The sequence below is a fragment of the Gopherus evgoodei genome, chromosome 3 (assembly GCF_007399415.2).
Source record: "Gopherus evgoodei ecotype Sinaloan lineage chromosome 3, rGopEvg1_v1.p, whole genome shotgun sequence".
Classification (NCBI taxonomy): Eukaryota; Metazoa; Chordata; order Testudines; family Testudinidae; genus Gopherus; species Gopherus evgoodei.
The window spans coordinates 176,202,448-176,222,806 of NC_044324.1; the positions used below are offsets into that span (position 1 = coordinate 176,202,448).

Genomic DNA, 20,359 nt, shown 5'->3' on the forward strand with positions numbered 1-20,359 from the left:
GATAATACTTCAGTTAAAAGAATTCATTCCCATCTGCGAAGTATAAGATAGACACACAAAAAAAGCCAGAAAAGGGATATGCTGATAAGTATTAACTTGCTGGAAAAACTCTGCAGAATGTTAAAAGTGGTTTCTCACTATAAATAAATAGAAGCAGTTAGTCTGAACTTTCTAGTTTCTACTCCCATTCCTTAATTCATACAAAAGAGAAAAGAAAGAATTGTTAAAATAAATCAAATGTACTTTCTTGGGTTTTCAAGAGTGGCAAAATCTTGAGGTGAGCTCTGTGTACACTACAGTAAAAACCAGACTGGGAAATTCAGTTATAACTTGGTTTGTATTCTAAACGTGAAGCATGGACTTTGATTTGACAAGACCAAGTAATCATATAATCATACTAAGTGAACACTGTACACATGCCAAACGAAATGTATTTGGTATTGTAAGACAGGTAGGTTATAGCCATGTTGTAACTGTTGTGTAGATGAGGCCACTGAGGCTGGGTGGATTTTCATCTGTTCAGTCAGAGGTGTATTAGGATCAATTAAAAGATTTATATACGGGTAAAGAGTACTTATCAGTTAATTGCAGGAGCACGAGACTCATAAAACTTGATTTACAATGGGAATTGAGAACGTTATTGCCCAATGCTTTTTGAAAATTTCTCACTGGTTTCCAAAGATGAATTTTCTGCTCTGAATGGGCACAGTCCATGACAAATCATACTTGTATCAATAGGTATCGAGAAATATGATAACTTAAAGTATATAACAGATAGGGGTTCCTATTTGAAACTTCAGACAATAATAGAAGTCTAATTAGCATTCACTAGGACTGTGAGATTGACCAGCAAAACTATAGAGATATAATTATACTTCTATACCTGTGCCGTTATATTTTCCCATGTGGACACTCTATTTTGGAATAAACTAGTGTGTCCACATGGGGCATTTTACCAGCATAGTTATAATGGTATGATTTTATTCCTATTACTGCCAGTCAGTTTCCGCATGTAGACAAGCCATAAGTAAGGGCAGGCCAAATCCTCAGAGGTGTGGTGGAACACAGACTAAGGTTATGTCTACACTAGCAGAGTTACAGTGCCAGGAGTTACGGTACTGCTCAGAGAGCGCTGAAGGGAAACGGCTGTTAAATTTTCACACTGGCAGCTGCTTGCGCAATAGCGTATTCATACTTGCGGCGGTATTCAGAGTGGTGCACTCTGGGCAGCTATCCCACAGAGCATCTCTTCCTCTTCTGCTGCTAAGAGTTGTGGGAAGATGGAGGTAGTCAGGGGGCATCCTGGGTCCTGTCCCAATGTCCTGTGATGCATTGCTTCACATCCCAGCAATCCCCATGCTTCCACCTGCATTTAGTGCTAAGTTTCAACGGTTTGTGTACTGCACACTCTGCTTCTTCGGTCTGCAGGAGTGGATCCCGTGCTGTTGACCAATATGCTGCTTGCTCTGACCAACACGTCATGAGTGGCTGTGGAGTTATTCCTTAACCTACAAAGGCAAAAGCAGTTCAACATTTATCTCGCCATGCGTACTGGCTATGACACGAGATTGCTTGTGATATTCACGGAGGTGATGACACTGCTTTTAGGCTCAGGAAACAAGCACTGAGTGGTGGGATCACAGCGTCATGCACGTCTGGGATGACGAGCAGTGGCTGCAAAACTTTTGGATGAGGAAAGCCACATTCATGGGACTATGTGATGAGCTCACCCCAGCCCTGCAGTGCAAGGACAAGTGAATGAGAGCCACCCTGCTATTGGAGAAGCGCATGGCGGTTGCACTGTGGAAGCCAATCCATCACTAACGAAGTCAACAGTTGGACTCGTGTTGACGGAAGTGTGCAGGGTCATTAATCGCATCCTACTCCGAAAGACCATGACTCGGGGCACATTGTGGATGGCTTTGCACAGATGGGTGTCCCTAACTGTGGAGGGGCGATAGATGGCATGCATATTCCAATTTTGGCACAAGACCACCTAGCAACCAAGTACAATAATTGGAAGGGGTATTTTTCTATGGTTCTCCAGGTGCTTGTGGATCACCGTGGGCGTTTCAAGGACATTAACGCAGACTGGTCCCAAAAGGTGCAGGATGCATGCATCTTTTGGGACTGTCATAAACAGATAGTTAAGGGTTAATGTCTCTTTTACCTGTAAAGGGTTAACAAACAGGGAACCCAACACCTGACCAGAGGACCAATCAGGAAACAAGATACTTTCAAATCTCGGTGGAGGGAAGCCTTTGTTTGTGGTTTTTGGGTTTGGCTTTGTTCTCTCTGGGTCCTGGAAGGGGCTAGACATGCAACCAGGTTTCTTGCCAATCTGCCTGCTACAATCTCTTATATATTCAGAATAGTGAGTATCTAGTAAGGAACAGGTGGTTATAGTCTTTTTAATTGGTTTTCTTTATTTGCAAATGTGTATCTGGCTGGTAGAGTTTTAATGCGTATTTGGCTGGAAGTATTTTAAATTGTATTTCTGTTGGAGGAGGCTTTTTCTCCAGTTTCTATAAGCTGACAGACCTTGTAACTTTTACCATCTAAATTACAGAGATAACTTGTCCCTTTTTTCTTTCTTTTTATTAAAAGTTTTGCTTTTAAGACCTGTCTGATTTTTTTCCCCTTGTTGAGGCTCAAGGGAATTGAATTTGTACTTAACAGGGAAGAAAGGGAAGGGAGGGGAGGGGGTGGAATCCCTTTGTTTTAGGTTCACGGAGCTTGAATCTGTATTGCCTCTGGGTGAGGGAGAAGGGGAGCGGGGAAGGAACTTTCCTCCCTGTTTTAAGATTCAAGGGGTTTGAATCACAGTAATCTTCCAGGGTAACCCAGGGAGGGAAGCCTAGGAAAGGCACTGGTGAAGGAAAGAGTTTACTTTCCTTGTGTTAAGATCCAGGGGGTCTGGGTCTTGGGGGTCCCCAGAGAAGGTTTTGGGGGTACCAGAGTGTATCAGGCACTGGAATTCCTGATTGGTGGCAGCACTACAGGTTCTAAGCTGGTAATTGAGCTTAGAGGAATTCATGCTGGTACCCCAACTTTTGGACTCTAAGGTTCAGATTGGGGAAAGATACTATGACAGGGACACTGGGCTATTCAGGAATCTGGAAGCAGGGACTTTCTTCCCGGACCAGAAGATCACTGTAGGGGAAGCTGAAATGCCCATTGGGATCCTGGGAGACCCGCCTACCCCTTAATGCTGTGACTTATAAAGCCATACCCTGGGAACCTTGAAAGCAGCAAAGAGTGATTCAACAACAAGCTGAGCAAGTGCAGAATCATGACTGAGTGTACTTTTGGCCGTTTAAAGGCCCGCTGGCGCTGACTATATGGGAGACTGGACCTGAAGATGACAATATTCCTATGTTTATAGCTGCGTGCTGTACGCTCCATAATATTTGTGAAGGGAAAGGTGAAAGCTTCATTTGGGGCTGGACCGCTGAGGCTGAATTTGAACAGCCAAAGATCAGGGCTGTTAGAAGAGTGCAGCGTAGGGCCATAAGACTCAGGGATGCCTTGAGGCAGCAATTTGAAGCTGAAAGCCACCAATATTTGTTGTTATGCTTGGGAGTCCAGTGCTTGTAATGCTAGGAGGCGAATGTGATTGGTGCAGCCAATGCACTGTGAAGGTTTAAGAAAATAGCTTGTTGCTTTGCAGGGCTGTTTGCTTTCAGTTGATGGAATAAAGATTACTTTCAAACCAAAACAATTCTTTTATTAAAATACAACGACTGGAGGAGACAAAAAAAAAATCTGCACTGGGGATGAGGGAAGGAAGGGTCCCAGGAAGAGGTGGCGTCCCAGGATGGTTAAAGATTTGTGTATCTCCAGGGGTCATATCCAACTTTGTCCTTTGGAGTACAGTGCAGTGGGTACTGTATTTCAGCAGGGCTATACTGCAGAGAGATGAATGTTGAGTGCAGTCAGTACTGGGAGTCTGCAGAACTGGACTATGACGATGCAAGAGTGAAATGCAGCGGGTACAGATTGGAGCCAAGAGGTTGGTCAGAGTGTGTTGGCGGTGTGTCTGGCGGATGCATGGTAAAGAGTTTTTTGCAACAGTGGCTGCTGGGGAGGGCGGGAGCGAAGCTGCTCAAGTTACAGTTCTAGTAGCACCTGGAGCATGACCGCTTGGCACTCCATAGCAATTAAGTGCCACCCCGTGGCTTCGTTCTGATGCACCACGTTCTCCTTTCAGTCCCTCTTCTCGCTGTCTCGCACTCCTTTGATTCTTGTTTTCGGCCGTGAAGTGTATCATGACATCACACAGAAAGTTGTCTTGAGTTTTTCGTGGCCGCTTTCTAATTCTGCACAGCCATTCAGCCAGCGATAACAAAGAGGGAGGCTGGGCTCCCAAGGTCACCTCTGTGAAACAAAAATGCAACATTTTACAGAAGCAGCATTGTTTGCAACACACAGAACACTGATTCGGTGATTTTAAAATACAGCCACTATTCACATACCTGTCACTAACTGGCTGACGGAGTCAATCAACAGCTTGTTCTGCCGCTCAGACTAAGCATGTGGTGGTGGTATGTGTATCATACAGAGGCAAGCCTGCCTTCTGCAACCCTTCTGCCCCTATAACTCGCCTCAGCGATTTCCAGAATCAAATCCACTTACCAGGGGCCTCCTGTCCTGTTTGTGCTTTGCGAAGATTCGACAGCTGTGTCTGCTAGCCTCCTCTGAGGTAGAAAAAGAGCTCCTGACTGCATGCATCTCTGACCTTGGAGTTGTCATCTGCCTCTGGATCCCCTTCCACATCCTCATGCACGATATCCTCCTCCTGGCTCGGTCCACTCTCGACTGGCACATGAGCCAGTGAAGTATCCACAGTGGCCTTCACAGTGGAGGTGGGGTCCCCACCGAGTATTGTGTCCAGCTCTTTGTAGAACTGGCAGTTCGTGGGCACAGCACCGGAGCAGCAGTTTGCCTCCCGCACCTTGTGGTAGGTGTTCTGCAGCTCCTTCATTTTGACCCTGCACTGCAGTATGTCCCATTCATGGCCGCCTTCTGTCATGCATCGTGAAATCTGTCCATAGGTATCATAATTCCTATGGCTGAAGCGCAGCTGGGTCTGGACAGTCTCCTCTCCCCAAGTGCTGATGAGGTCCAGCAGCTCGGCATTGCTCCAAGCGAGGGATTGCCTGGTGCGTGGAGCAGGCATGGCCACTGCATGCATCACTGAGTAAACAGGAAGGGGACTTTCAAAATTCCAAAGGAATTTACGGGGTGGGGATGATGTCTGCTCATCTGAGGGGAAGGCAGTAGAGTTCAAACTGATGACTAGAGAGGCGAGAACAGGCATTGTGATACACCTCCCAGAGGCCAATCACAGCTCTGTAATCGATCAGGGTATCTACACTGGCACTCTCGTCGGGATGTTTTGTGTTGTTTTTTTTACAGCTCTGCAACTGCACAGTTTCTGTGCGCTAAGAGACTTGGCAGTGTGTACACCTCAGGAGTTTACAATGCAGAAATCTGCTTTACACTGGCAAGTTTCTGTGCAGTAGACAGGGCCTAACACTTTGGCCTAGGCCAGGGAGTAAAAGCTCTGTAAATAGACTGTATTCTAATCAAGTGCTGTTCAACAAGGAACAAAGGTTGCACTGAAGTGCTTTATGTTCTTGATAAGCAGTCTTTTGCCAACCTAAGTATTTTGGATTTCATCAAATGTTGAATATAGTGAGTATTATGCCAGAGATGTGATAGTGATCATTTTTTTTCTAAGTGCTGAACTTGATTTATAACTGCCTGCATGCTGATGAGAAATTTAAAAAAAAAAAAAAAAGTGTTGTGCCCTGAGGCTCCCCTCATGCCAAGGTAAAACAATTTGAAAGCTCCCTTATACCTGTGAAGATGCAGCTCAACACCTTTTTTTTATTTTGTGAGCCTGAAAAGATGTGAAGTTGTCTTCACAGGTGTTAAGGGGGCTGTCCTGTCATATTAAGTTAACTTGACTGAAAACTTAAAAATCCACCCCACCCTCACAAACCACCAAACCATTTCTCCCCATGGAGGTAAGGCCAAATGTGCTTGTATGCTAAGGCCTTCTCTATGCTGGGTTTTCTGTGTGTGGGTTTTTTTAATAGTCACTGATATACCCATATTGGTGCAAACTATGACTTGCATTTCTTTGAAACTGGTGTAAGCTGCTGTGGTGCAAGTCATGGTTTGCATTACTACAGCCAGTGTTGGCTAAAATGTGTAGTGTAGACAAGTCGCGAGAAAGGGAGAGAAGGAGAAGATGGCAGAAATAGAGAAACTGGACCTATTCCAAGATTTTCCTGTATAACTAGGCTGTCAGCCAATCTGTAGATTTGATTGGCTACCAGTTACTTTATTCTGTCTGAATTTTTCAATAAACAGTGCTTTATTTGCATGACTACCTCTTTTGCTGATATCCACTGTAGTTATTTCTCAAAAGCAAGGAAAATGATTTCTTGTGAGAGCCAGGAGGACTAAGGATAAGCGAAAAGTATTGGTACCTGATTTGTGTTTCTTGCTCAAAGGTGAGTGCCAGAAAGGTGCACATTCCTGAAAGGTGCTGCCAAGATGTTGCTTGCAATTAGCAAGTGGCACAGGAAATGCCTGGTTATGTCAGAGTGACAGAAATAAGAGTTCAGTCATTATAGCAGGCATAGAAAAAGAGTTGAAAAGTAAACATATATACAGTTTGGCATCATATATTTATCAAAATTGAGATAGTAGACTGTACTACTCTGTCTTTATGATTATGGTGATATGTCTTACAGCTGGCACAAATTATTTTCCTGAACTACTTCTGAAATTACAAAAAATAGCAGTATAGTTCAAGAGACGTCTCCTTGTAGGTAAAACATTTAATGGTGAATTTGAATTTTTTCATAACTAAATTAGAATTCGCCTAGCACTCTTGGTCCATAGAACTGACGACATTTTAGAAGGTGATGGTATTCCCATTTCATATAGGGAAACAGAGACACAATGAGTTGAGTGAGTTGTCCAGGATTATACAAGAAGTCACAGGCAGAGCAGGAAAGAGAGCTCAGATATCCTGCGTCATGTTGGTGTGTAACCATTGGACCATCCTGCTTAGCACCTTTAGGCCTGGGGCCAGTGATGAATGAGTGAGTGGGGGAAACTTGTGTGCTATATGACTAAACTCTCTCCATTTGCAACCTGCTGATGTTGGTAGAAAATGGCTGACTCATGTCTCCTTTCGTCCTGTTCTAAAACTATATGAACAGCTTTCTTCTGGACACTCACTTACACAATTTACTGACCAATGTTTGTCCACTATATGTCACCAGGTATAACACAGTAGTGAGCACTAGAAGAAAGGAGGCTAATTACTTTGGGGTCTTAGTTTGTTTTGATTCCTTCACCTGGGTGTTCTGCAGTAAATCTTACTGTTTTGGCTTTAGTTTTTGTTTGTTTGTTTTTTTAACTCAAGTACACACGTGTGAGCCTATTGAAGTATACTTGGTAATAAATATAGGTATGTCTACATTGCACTTTAGATGCCTGTGGCTGACCTGTGCCAGCTGACTCAGGCTCCCAGGCTGCGGAACCCTGTTTAGATTTTTGGCCTTGGGCTGGAGCCCAGACTTTAGGACCCTGTGAGGTGGGAGGGTTCCAGAGCTCGGGCTGAACCCAGAAGTCTACACTGCAGTGAAACAGCCCTGTAGCCTGAGCAAGCCGCACGAGTCTGAGGCAGTTGTCATGGACCAGCTATGGTTTTTTAATGCTAGTGAAGTGATGTGAGCTGTGATGCAGAGTAAAATTCTTTCCTCATATCTGCATGATGCCTCTTAGATTGTTTTCTCATAAAGTTGTTTGATTCCTAGTGATGTGAGTGTGTAGATCAGAAAGGACAATTTTGCCTTTAATCCTCTAGACTTTCATTTAGGGGAAAGGTTCTCTCAACTTAATGTCACTCTAGTGAATCAATATTTTTAAAGATCAAATAGATATTAGTTGTTTGGGAAGACAATTAGTCACTATTAAAAATCTTACATAATCAAAAAATTAGTGTTTCAGATTCATCTTGGCACTTAGGTAGCATCAAGAGACAATTATCTTATGACAACATTGTGATGTTCTCCTGGTGTTATCTGAACCGATGATCTGCTAGGTCACTCCAATCCTCAACTCTGGGAGCCAGCCTTACTGTGTTTCGCTGTGAGAACCCCCACTCCTGGGCTGTTCATGCACAGCTTCTAGCGTGTAAGCTTCTCCCAGAATGTGAGTGAGCACTTTTGGCCAGTCACTGCTTTGATAGTTCAACCGAATGACACTAACCAATATCTCCAGTCCCAGACACAACCCTAGGAACCTCCATCTTGCAGTGTCCAGTTATGCCCACTGGACGCTGCAAACTTATATGAGTTTGTCAATTTAACAAAGAAATTGATATGTACCAGGCTTGTTATCCCAAGGGGAGTCTTTGACACGCTTCAAACCAAACACACTGCTATTTATATGATAGATTTTAAGTGTTTATAAGTCAAAGCAAAAGAAGTGAGATTTGCTCAAGTGAAATAAAAGCGAAACACATTCTAAGCTGATCTTAACACTTTCAGTGCACTTACAAACATTTTCACCACAGGCTGGGTGGTTGCTCTTCAGCCAGGCTCTCCCCTTTGATCAGCGCTTCAGTCACTTGGTGATGGTGTCTGTAGATGGAGGTGGAAGAGGAGAGCGAGCCTGGCAACTGTCTCTCCCTTTTATCATATCCTTTCTCCCTCTTGGCTTTGCCCCCCGCACACCCTCCCCTCCCCTTCAGAGTCAAGCGAGCATTACTTCATGCTAGTCCCAAACTGATCAAGGGGAGGGGGGTGACTCACTTGAGAGTCAAACAGGTCCTTAGTTGCTGCCTAGGCCAGTGTCCTTGTTCCTGTGAGACTAGGCTGGATTTGTCCCATATGTACCCTGATGAGGTGTAAACTGCGCCTCTGTTCCTGGAGAGTTTTGCCTGGGCTTATTTTAAGCTATGAGGACACATTTTCAGCCTCATAACTATATACATGAAAATACAACCTCTAACATTACTATAACATTACTACAATAACAATGCTTGGTGCATCATGAGTCTTCTGAAGACACCCGACGTGACAAACTTTGCATGGGGGTGCAGGGTGCTCCCCTGACATACAGAGTGTCAAACATTTTATCCTAATGACAACTTTTAAAGTTGTACCTAATAATATACTATAAAGGAGAAAAAATTGTATATTAAATTTCCTACTCTATAGATAATTTAAAATGTGCTCACTTGCTTCTAATTATGTATTGACAGATTTTGCCAGTCTTCACAGATGACAAATTAACCCCCTGAAAACTATGATATTGAAATGAAATATCTGTAAATAAAAGCAATTTTATATAAAAGGAGGACTGCCAAAAATTGAAGGGCTGTTGTTGTTAAGATGGAAGTTAGAAGAGAGAGTGACATTACAAAGGGAAAGCCTCCTCATAAGTGTCTTGTAGTATTGGTTGATTTAGAAGACAGCTTTCTGTAGAACTACAACGGCATTAAAAGTGCTGATCATAAGACTATCTTTGACATTATAATGATATTGATATATGAAAACATACTGCTGAAGTTGATGCACATTGTAATCAGTTTTGTTTTTGTTTTTTCTCTGCGTATGTAGGCATTTCAGTAGGACTATGGAGGAACTAGTTCATGATCTGGTCTCAGCACTGGAAGAAAGTTCAGAGCAAGCCAGAGGAGGTTTTGCTGATACTGGAGATCACTCTCGCAGCGTGTCTTGTCTTCTAAAACGCCAGGCAAGAAAAAGGAGAGGACGAAAAAGACGTTCATTTATCACTCATCATCCTTGGGAGACTAGTCACTGTTTAAGTGAAGGTTCTGATTCCAGTCTAGAAGAACCAAGCAAGGACTATAGAGAGAATCATACTACTAATAAGAAAGACCACAGTGACTCTGATGATCAGTTGTTGGTTGCTAAACGCAGGCCTTCTTCAAATTTAAATAACATTAGGGGCAAAAGACCTCTGTGGCATGAGTCTGATTTGGCTCTTGACAATTTAGGAAACAGGACCCTGCGTAGGAGAAGAAAGGTGAAACGCATGGCAATAGACCCACCATTAGATGTCACAAATACACTAACACTGACCCAACAACAGGATAACAGCAGAGATCAAGAAATGGATAATGATAATAGATGTTACCAACATCAAGAATTTGCCAAGAGCAAAGTGAAAAAAAGAAAACTAGCTACAAGTAGGCAAGGACCAGAAATCTTGGATGAAGGAGTGGTTATAGAGAGTGAAGAAGCGAACCAGGCAAATAAGGACAAAATGGAGTATGAGGAGCAAAAGGGTTCAGATGAGAACATGAGTGACAGGTGATTGTTTTTTCTTTTTCTGTCAACTGAAACAAAATTCTTATATTGCTACTGTAGTGGTATAGATATTGACAAGTCTCATTTTCTTTATTCCAAAATTAAAATGCAGTCAATAGCAGTAAGTGTTAGGGGTCTTTCCTGATCCAGTAATACTAGAATACTGCTACTTCAAACATGTTGTATAAGGTTAAATTATAGCAATTCAGAGGAAATCCGATGGGTGGCAGAGAAGGTTCAAAGGAAACCATTACTTGAAGAAAATTTATATTAATTGTTTCAATATTAAGACCAAGAAAACAGGAATTTAAAAATAACTTAAATGTTACGTTATTGTATTATGCAAGGTATTTGAACTAGCAGTTAATTACACACAAGGTAATTAAATAGCTTAGATTTTCCAACTTCTAGGCACTGCTGCTTTGGTTGTTGCTGGTATTCATCAGAAGGTTATCAGTACAGTATACGGATATACCCGCTAGACGATCTGAGTGTCATGGGCATAAAAAGTCTATTGGTTACCAAGAATGCACATCACTTACAAAATGCAAAGAGCAATTTATAGTTGAGAAACACATGAGCTTGCCATTAGAAAAATGGGATGATGACCTTTTGGCAGTATGCCTCATTAATCTATTCCAAACAGCAGACATACCACAATACTGTTTCCAAAGTACTATTTTGACAACACAGTAAGGTTTCATTTTCCACCACACACAAGTGATGTTACCTGCAGGGTCTGATGATCCTGATCATGTTTATCCAGTTTTGTTTTGTTCTGAATGCAGAACTGTGAGCAGGGCAACTCCTATTTAAGACAAATTCTGGCAATCTAGTGGCTAGATAGCAGCGTTGTTCCTCATTTGTTTGTAGAAGTCTTATCTATAAACTGCATTGAATCTTTTGCTTGTTGGCCATAGTTTAGGTGTGCTGTAGCGATGGCATGCATAGGTTCTTGGCTAGGGCAAGAAGAGAGGTCACTTATTCAGTGTTGGTAAGTTACAGATTCCAATTACTCAGAAAACAATAAGGGGGATAGTATTTATTGAAGTTGCTTTTTATACTCTTTCCATCTATTTTCTCAGAACTGTAGACAGTTTTTAAATCACAACAGGAATCCTGAGTCGCCTTGCCACTGAAAAGAAACTGAATTTCATAGTGTCTTCACACTTATATTGGACCAGAAATAGGTCTTGTTGGGGCCTTTGTGTCTGGAACGCTTTCAGATTCCATCATGTTTGTCCTGTACTCTTGTAAATTTTTTTTTGTTAAATTTTAACACTTTTTAAAAATGTCTTGTGCCAGACGAGGGTAAAAATACTTCAGTGCAAAACTCATTATCCAGTATTTGGGTGGAGGGAGCCAAGGTCTGGGGAAAATCCTCCAAACACCCCAAAAAGGGCAGCTTGCTGATTTCAAGAACAAAAATGACTATCCCTTATGGATTCTGCTTGTCATCTATTCTTGTGCTTCAAGGGGTAGAGGGATAGCTCAGTGGTTTTAGCATTGGTCTGCTAAACCCAGGGTTGTGAGTTCAATCCTTGAGGGGGTCACTTAGGGATCTGGGGCAAAATCAATACTTGGTCCTGATAGTGAAGGCAAGGGGCTGGACTCAATGACCCTTCAGGGTCCATTCCAGTTCTAAGAGATAGGTATAGCTCCATATATCATCAACACTATCAGTTTAAAAAACATGCTCCTTTCTGGAAATACTTTACTTAGTAATACTGTAACAGAGAAAACTTTCTCTGGTTGTCATTTGCCAGCACTTTACTGCCAAATTTTGCCTTTTTCACCCATTTGTGTTCTTTAACACAGCAACAGGGGGCAGGGAAACATTTTTTTCTTAAAAAAAAAAAATAGATAAAAATGTGCCTGCAAAACCACAATGTGACAAGGAGATTCAGAGGCCTATGGAGTACTCAAACTACTTTTAACTCTAATTTTCAATTGGCTAGACTTCAGTTTGATGGTGCCCATTAAATGCATTACTACTGTATGATTCTATTACTTTATTCCACAAGAGGAACAAGAACATACTAGCAAGCCTCTGTGCAACTATTCTGTTCTGAAAGCGTTAGCAGAGATAAAAATGTCTTCCTAAAACTGTGTGCTAGACACAAAGAGGTAAATTACTGAAAAATTTTTGGTAAGATTCATGTCTTCAGTAATACTGCTGAGTCACATTTAAACTCTAGAATCCAGAGTTATCAAGTCTGCCATGCCAGTTTTCATTTGCCCACATATGAAGGCTTTGTTTTGCAGATCATTTTGTTTTGTGTATATTTCAATGGGACACATCTTCCACATTTACAACTCTCCCAGCAGCAGTCCCTGTGACTATAGTATGATGCCCCAACAGAGGCAGGGTCTTCACTGTGTTATGCTAAAAATCTTCATCTATTGAGCATGCTCTGCAAAGTCTTCAAATGCTTAAAGCTTTTATTGTATGGCACCACTCTATATAAATTGATCAAGAGCAAATGCCTCAGTGAAGATTACTTAAGTATCAAAGTTCAAATTGCAGACTTAAAGGGAAGAGATGAGTATGGTTCTCTTAAGGTTTGCCTGTAAGAACAGTTTGGTTCACGGCAAGATGGGGTATAAATCTACCTTGTAGTAAATATCTGTATAGACCCTGCTGATTATCTTTAAAATGATCAATCACCGCTTGAATCTTGAAATACTATAAAGCAAATCTTAGTGTCTTCTTTCTGCAAAGTATCCCATCGTCACTTTAATTCCACCATAGATAATTTTGTATATTTAACAATTCTAAATGTCCCACAACTTTACATCACATTTCTTTTTTAGAATTAACTGTTTGGTTGAAGCTTTCCACCTATCTAAAAGTATTTCCTTAATGCAGTTTAATCCATTCCCGTTTCCGAGCGGGTGGATCAAAGCTGTCTATGGATGGAACTTTTAGTGTGTGGCAACAGAATCTACATGGATGCTTAGTGGGCTGCAGGATAGTATTGGATAGACTTAACCCTCAGCATGCCATGATCTCAGTAAGTATTTTGTAAATGCAAGCCCTTATAAAATGGGAACCTGTGTGTGAGATGGGGAAGAATAGATTTTTTTTTTGTCTTGTTTCCCAAAATTCAAATGACTGAAAAGATTCCTGAACTTTAAAAAAAAAAAAAAAAAAAAAAAAAAAAAGGGAAATATTTTTAGATTGGAAACTTCAAATCAAAAAGTTTTTTTTAAAAGATGTGTGATATAAAGTTGTAGGACATTTATAATTATAAAAGTATGCAGAACTGTCTGATGGAATTAAGCGAGGAGGGGATATTTTTCAGAAAGAAGGCACTAGGATTTGCTTAGCTTTATAGCATTTCAAGGTTCAAACTCTGCTTGATCACTTTTATAGCTCATAAGATTTGCCATCTTTGTACTGAGGACCATTATCTTTAGTTAAGTGCTTAAATCTCTGACTGTACTGGGTTAAAAGAGATTGTAAGTGCTGCTTATATAGTAAGAAGTTACTGTATACAGAAGAAGATACGGCAGAGTTTTAGAACACATCTTTAAGAAATATGACAGTTGCACATATTATCAAGTCACTGCTGCTTGGCTATCTATATCAGGCCCAATTTCAAGCCCTGTTTGAACTCCTTCTAAAGGAAGATATAAAAACAATTAAACATATAATTAGTTCTAGAAGCTGAAATGAGATATCGTCAAAACCTAAAACTAATTCTGGTTTCAATTTCTGAGAGAGAAATTGGGAAAACAACGTAATTTCAATTTTTTCCCCCCAGCAAGCACATTCATGTCTAAACCAAAAAGCAGTTAAAACAGCTAATTTAGGAGTAAGGTTTAGAGCTAACTTTTAAGAGTGAGTGTGAGGAATGAAACCAGAAATGAAATATATATTTTTAAAAATACTTAGAAGTTGGTGTCTAGGTTGAAATATATAAAATGAAGTGGATTTTGCTTCATATTGAAGACAAGCTATATAATATAGGAAAAATACTTAAGGTGTTTAATTTTCCTTAACATAACATCCATAAAAGCATACTACATTGAACATTAATTTGAAACGCACACCTTTTTCTTGATTTTTATGTCTTTAGGTGAACTGACATTTTTTAAAAAAAATTAATCCATACTTCACTGTAAAAAACATATAAGATCTATAGTATTGTGAGAATACAATTCCCTGAAGAACTTAAAAGCATTTCTCCGCCTAACCTCTACCCTAGATGTAAACTCAATGTCATGGTCGGTGCTATAGTTTAAGCACAGGAGGCGAGTTTAATATTTAGACACACACTTTTAATTTACAATAACGTGAGATGCTTGTGAACAACCAAGGGAGAACAAAACACTTCACCATGATCTCCAATTTTATATATAGGAGTAGATGTGTGTGTGCGCGCACGCGTGTGTGTGCTGTGCATCCATCTTATAGACAGACATCTTGTTTAAGGCCACATCAGAAGTTACAGAAAAGTAAATTATAACCTGCATTTTCTCTTTTGCTGTTAAAATCATATTGATCATATTCATTTTTCTCAGGGTGACCTTTACTTTGATTTAATGGATTGTCATTCTTGCAAACTTTTCTTTCTTACCAAGTAATATAGTTATAGTGAATCCTTACGCAATGTATTGTCCAGAATATTTGCAAATGTTAAGAACAGTAGTTCCTTCTCCAGACTCGTGTATTTCATGTGTTGGAAGAAAGGCTTAGACTGCTTTTGTTTTGAGATTTTTTCCCCGCATTTTATTGAGCAGTGGTATTCTGGGATCAAGCTGAATTGTATAGCAATAGACGAGCAGTGAGCGTTTGATGGAAGCAGATGATAAAATGCATCAGTTGTGTCAGCTCCTTGCTGCAGTCACATCTGGCTTACTGTCAGAGTCCCATTAGTTTCCTGTAGTTTTATGTGACAAAAATAATGTGTTCTGTAGTTAATGGAACTAGGATATTTGCCGTTTGATTAAAAACAAAACCTTATTTTCTTTCAGATTTTTGTCAGCCTTAAGTTCTATCTGAGAACAGCCTCCTCTCTCTAAAATTTTACAAGTGAGAGATCAATTGTTCTTTTGATCTGTTCGTTTCTTTTCTTTATTACAGTGAATCCAGCAGCCTGAGCAGCAGTGATGCTGGTTTGTTTACCAATGATGAGGGAAGACAAGGTACTGAAACATCATTAATTTTTTTTTTTTGCCAAACTGCATCAGTTTCAATTCTGTAATCATTACAAGTTATTTCATTGGTTGGTGAAATTGCTTTAACAGACTGCCTAGTGAGTTGAGGTATAGCTTTTTTTTTTTTTTTTCCTAGCTTCTTAAATGTTATGGAAAGGTGTCCTGTCTCAATGACCTTAAGTAATTAAATTCCTTGATTATTTCAAAAGGCTGGTATGTGAAGCTTATAATATTTGGGAAGATGGTGTTTTAAGACTGGGGGTACATCTACACTACGGGATTATTCCGATTTTTACAGAAACTGGTTTTGTAAAATAGATTGTATAAAGTCGAGTGCACGTGGCCACACTAAGCACATTAATTCGGCGATGTGTGTCCATGTACCAAGGCTAGTGTCGATTTTCCTGACCGTTGCACTGTGGGTAGCTATCCCATACTTCCTGCAGTCTCCCCCGCCCCTTGGAATTCTGGGTTGAGATCCCAGTGCCTGATGGGGCAAAAAACATTGTCGTGGGTGGTTCTGGGTACAGCATCACCCCTCCCTTTGTGAAAGCAGCAAACAACCGTTTCGTGCCTTTTTTCCTGGGTGAACTGTGCAAACACCATAGCACAGCAAGCATGGACACTGCTCAGCTCAAGACAGCAATCATGGACATTGTAAACACCTCACGCATTATCGTGCAGTTTATGCTGAACCAGGACCTGCAAAACCAGGCAAGGAGGAGGTGGCTATGGCAGCGCGGTGACAAGAGTGATGAGGACACAGAATTCTCTCAAACTGAGGGCCCCTGCACTTTGGAGATCCTGATGGTAATGGGGCAGGTTGTAGCCATTGAACTCCGATTTTGGGCCTGGGAAACAAGCACAGACTGGTGGAACCGCATAGTGTTGCAGGTATGGGACGATTCCCAGTGGCTGCAAAACTTTTGCATGCATAAGGGCACTTTCATGGAACTTTGTGACTTGCTTTCCCCCTGCCCTGACGCACCAGAATACCAAGATGAGAGCAGCCCTCACAGTTGAGAAACGAGTGGCAATAGCCCTCTGGAAGCTTGCAATGCCAGACAGCTACCGGTCAGTCGGGAATCAATTTGGAGTGGGGAAAATCTACTGTGGGGGCTGCTGTGAGGCAAGCAGCCAAAGCAATCATTAAGCTGCTGCTACGAAAGGTAGTGACTCTGGAAAATGTGCAGGTTATAGTGGATGGCTTTGCTGCAATGGGATTCCCTAACTGTGGTGGGGCGATAGATGGAACCCATATCCCTATCTTGGCACTGGAGCACCAGGGCACCCAGTACATAAACTGCAAGGGGTACTTTTCAATGGTGCTGCAAGCACTGGTGGATCACAAGGGACGTTTCACCAACACCCACGTGGGATGGCCGAGAAGGGTTCATGACACTCACGTCTTCAGGAACATTACTCTGTTTAAACGGCTGCAGCAAGGGAATTACTTCCCAGACCAGAAAATAACAGTTGGGGATGTTGAAATGCCTGTAGTTATCCTGGGGGACCCAGCCTACCCCTTGTTGCCATGGCTCATGAAGCCATACACAGGCAGCCTGGACAGTAGTCAGGAGCTGTTCAACTACAGGCTGAGCAAGTGCAGAATGGTGGTAGAATGTGCATTTGGATATTTAAAGGCGCGCTGGCGCACATTACTGACTCGCTCAGACCTCAGCCAAACCAGTGTCCCCTTTGTTATTGCTGTTTGCTGTGTGCTCCACAATCTCTGTGAAAGTAAGGGGGAGACCTTTAGGGCGGGGTGGGAGGCTGAGGCAAATCACCTGGCCTCTGATTACGCACAGCCAGACTCCAGGGCAATTAAAAGAGCACACCAGGAAGCGGTGCACGTCAGAGAATCTTTGAAAACGAGTTTCATCACGGGCCAGGGTGCGGTCTGATTGCTGTGTTTGTTTTCCCTTGATGAACCCCCCCCCCGATTGACTCATTCCCTGTAAGCAACCCACCCTCCCCCTTCGATTACAGCTTGCTTAAGGAAATAAAGTCACTATCATTTAAAAATCATGTATTCTTTATTAATTCATTATAAAAAGAGAGAGAGAACTGACAAGGTAGCCCAGGTGTGGTTTGGGAGGAGGATAGGAGGGAAGGAAAAGGCCACTAAAAAAATTTCCAAGTATTGACAGCCTTTTGGTTGGGCTGTCCACGGGGATGGAGTGGGCGGGTGCACGGAGCTTTCCCCCATGCGTTCTTAACGCGTCTGGGTGAGGAGGATATGGAACATGGTGAGGGGTGAGGGTGGTTATACAGGGGCTGCAGTGGCACTCTGTGATCCTGCTGCTGTTCCTGAAGCTCCACCAGATGCCGAGCATGTCAGTTTGATCACACAGCAGCCCCAGCGTTGCATCCTGCCACTGCTGATCTTCCTGCCGACACCTCTCGTCTCGAGCGTCCCTCCTGTCTTCACGTTCACTGGCATCTTTCCTGTAATTTGATACCACGTCCTTCAACTCATTCAGATGAGCTCTTTCATTGTGGGTCACTTCCATGATTTCCGAGAACATTTCATCTCGTGTCTTTTTTTTCCACCGCCTTATCTGAGATAGCTTTCAGGATGGAGTAGGGAGGCTTAAAAAATTTGCAGCTGCATGAGGGGAGGAAAAAAGGGAGAGAAGTATTTAAAAAGATACACTTTACAGAACAATGCTTATACTCTTTCACGGTGAACAACACTATTCACCTTACATAGCACATGTGATTTCACTACAAGGTCGCATTTTGCATCTTAATATTGAGTGCCTTCGGCTCTGGTGTTAGAGATCTCACAGACACAGGTCCGGGCAGCATAGTTCAGCTTGCATGCGGCCATGGTAAGCCATTGTCTTTCGGCTTCTGCAGCCTTCATATACACAGTACCTTATATTTTCCCAAATACCAAGCAAAGCCTGTTCAGTGCTGCTTCTTTCCTGTTAAGATGCAGCAGCGGAAACCACCCCCCCACATCCAATTCTCTGGGATGATCGGTTTACCCATCCCCCCACCGTATGGCTAGTATCATGGAAGATCACTGCTAAACACCCCCCTCCCCATCCCCACTGCGTGGCTGGTAGCAGGGAAGATCCCTTCTAGCCAAACGCAAAAAAGCTCAGCGCCAATCACCCCTCCCTCTCCCCCTGCTTGGCTACCTGCAAGGAAGGATTTCTTTTAAGCAACAGGCAAACAGCCCAGTAGGAATGGCCATGTCTGTCCTCTTAATTAAATTCCTGAATTTCAGCGAGGTTACCATGAACAATATCACTCTCCTGAGGATAACACAGCGAGATAAAGAACGGAGGTTGCTTGAATGCCAGCAAACACCGGGACCATAAGCAGCTAGGCTTTGTCATGCAATGATACCAGATTACTTGCTGCATGCATGGCGTGGTCAAGTGTCCTACCATGGAGGATGGAATAAGGCTGCCCTGCCCAGAAACCTTCTGCAAAGGCTTTTGGAGTACCTCCAGGAGAGCTTCATGGAGATGTCCCTGGAGGATTTCCGCTCCATCCCCAGACATGTTAACAGACTTTTCCAATAACTGTATTGGCCGCGAATGCATCCCAAGTCCTTGGGGCAAATTAATCATTAAAAAACGCCTGCTTTTAAATGATGTTTTATATTTACAAAGGTACACTCACCAGAGGTCCCTTCCATGGCTTCATTGTGTGGGATAGTGGCTTGGGAGGGCTGGGAGGATAATTCTGTCAGGGTGAGAAAAAGCTCCTAGCTGTTGGGGAGAATGGAGTGCTGTGTGCTGTCTACAAGCTTGTCCTCCGCTTCCTCCTCCTCATCTTCCCCATCCGCAGAATGCTCAGCCATGGCTAAGATTACCACCCCCACCTTGGAATCCACGGACAGGGGTGGGGTAGTGGTGGCGGACCTGTCATAACAGATAGCTAAGGGTTAATGTCTCTTTCACCTGTAAAGAGTTAACAAACAGTGACCTGCAACACCTGACCAGAGGACCAATCAGGAGACAAGATACTTTCAAACCTCGGTGGAGGGAAACCTTTGTTTGTGTTTTTGGGTTTGGCTTTGTTCTCCCTGGGCCCTGGACGGGACTAGAGGTGCAACCAGGTTTCTGCCAGTCTCCCTGCTACAGTCTCTTATCTATTCAGAATAGTAAGTAAGTAAAAAGGCGGTTATAGTCTTTTAATTTTTTTTCTTTATTTGTTGATGTGTACTTGCTGGAAGTAGCTTAAATTGTGGTTCTGCTGGAGAAAGTTTCTTTCTATTGTCTATAAGCTAGAAAGACCCTGTAATATTTCATCTTGATTACAGAGACAATTTTTATGTTTTTCCTTCTTTATTAAAGTTTTCCTTTTTTTGTTAGAATCTAATTGATTTTTTTATTATCTTTTATAAGACTCCAGGGAAGGGAGTCCACACTCACCAGGGAATTGGTGGGAGAAAGGAAAGGGAGGAGGGAAGAAAAACCTGCTCTCTGCGCTCATCTCTGTATCTCTCTCTGGGGAAGAAGGGAGGGGGAAGGTAACATTCCTCTCGATGTGATGATTCAAGGAATTGAATCACAGTGGTCTCCTAGTGTACCCAGGGTGGGAAAGAGCTGGGAGGAAGAAAGGAGGGGGAAGGGAAATGTTTCATTCCCCTTTGTTGTGAGACTCAAGGAATCTAGGTCTTGGGGGTCCCCAGGGAAGGTTTTGGGGGGACCAGAGGGTATCAGGCCCTGGAATTCTTGATTGGTGGCAGCGCTACAGAATCTAAGGTGGTAATTAAGCTTAGAGGACTTAGGCTAGTACCCATATCCTGGATGCTAAGGTCCAGAGTTGGGAATTATACTATAACAGGCCCCCCCTAGAACTGCTTGCAG

General features: G+C 42.4%; 1 protein-coding gene across 3 annotated transcripts in view; it reads left to right on the plus strand.

Moving 5' to 3' along the window:
* Positions 1-20,359, plus strand: part of GPATCH2 (G-patch domain containing 2) — a 191,188-nt gene that overhangs the window by 4,523 nt on the left and 166,306 nt on the right. For all 3 annotated transcript variants that reach the window (XM_030557492.1, XM_030557493.1, XM_030557494.1), the window contains exons 2-3: positions 9,651-10,367; positions 15,454-15,515. In XM_030557492.1, coding sequence (XP_030413352.1) covers positions 9,651-10,367; positions 15,454-15,515 — 779 coding nt within the window. The remainder of the gene's footprint in view (positions 1-9,650; positions 10,368-15,453; positions 15,516-20,359) is intronic.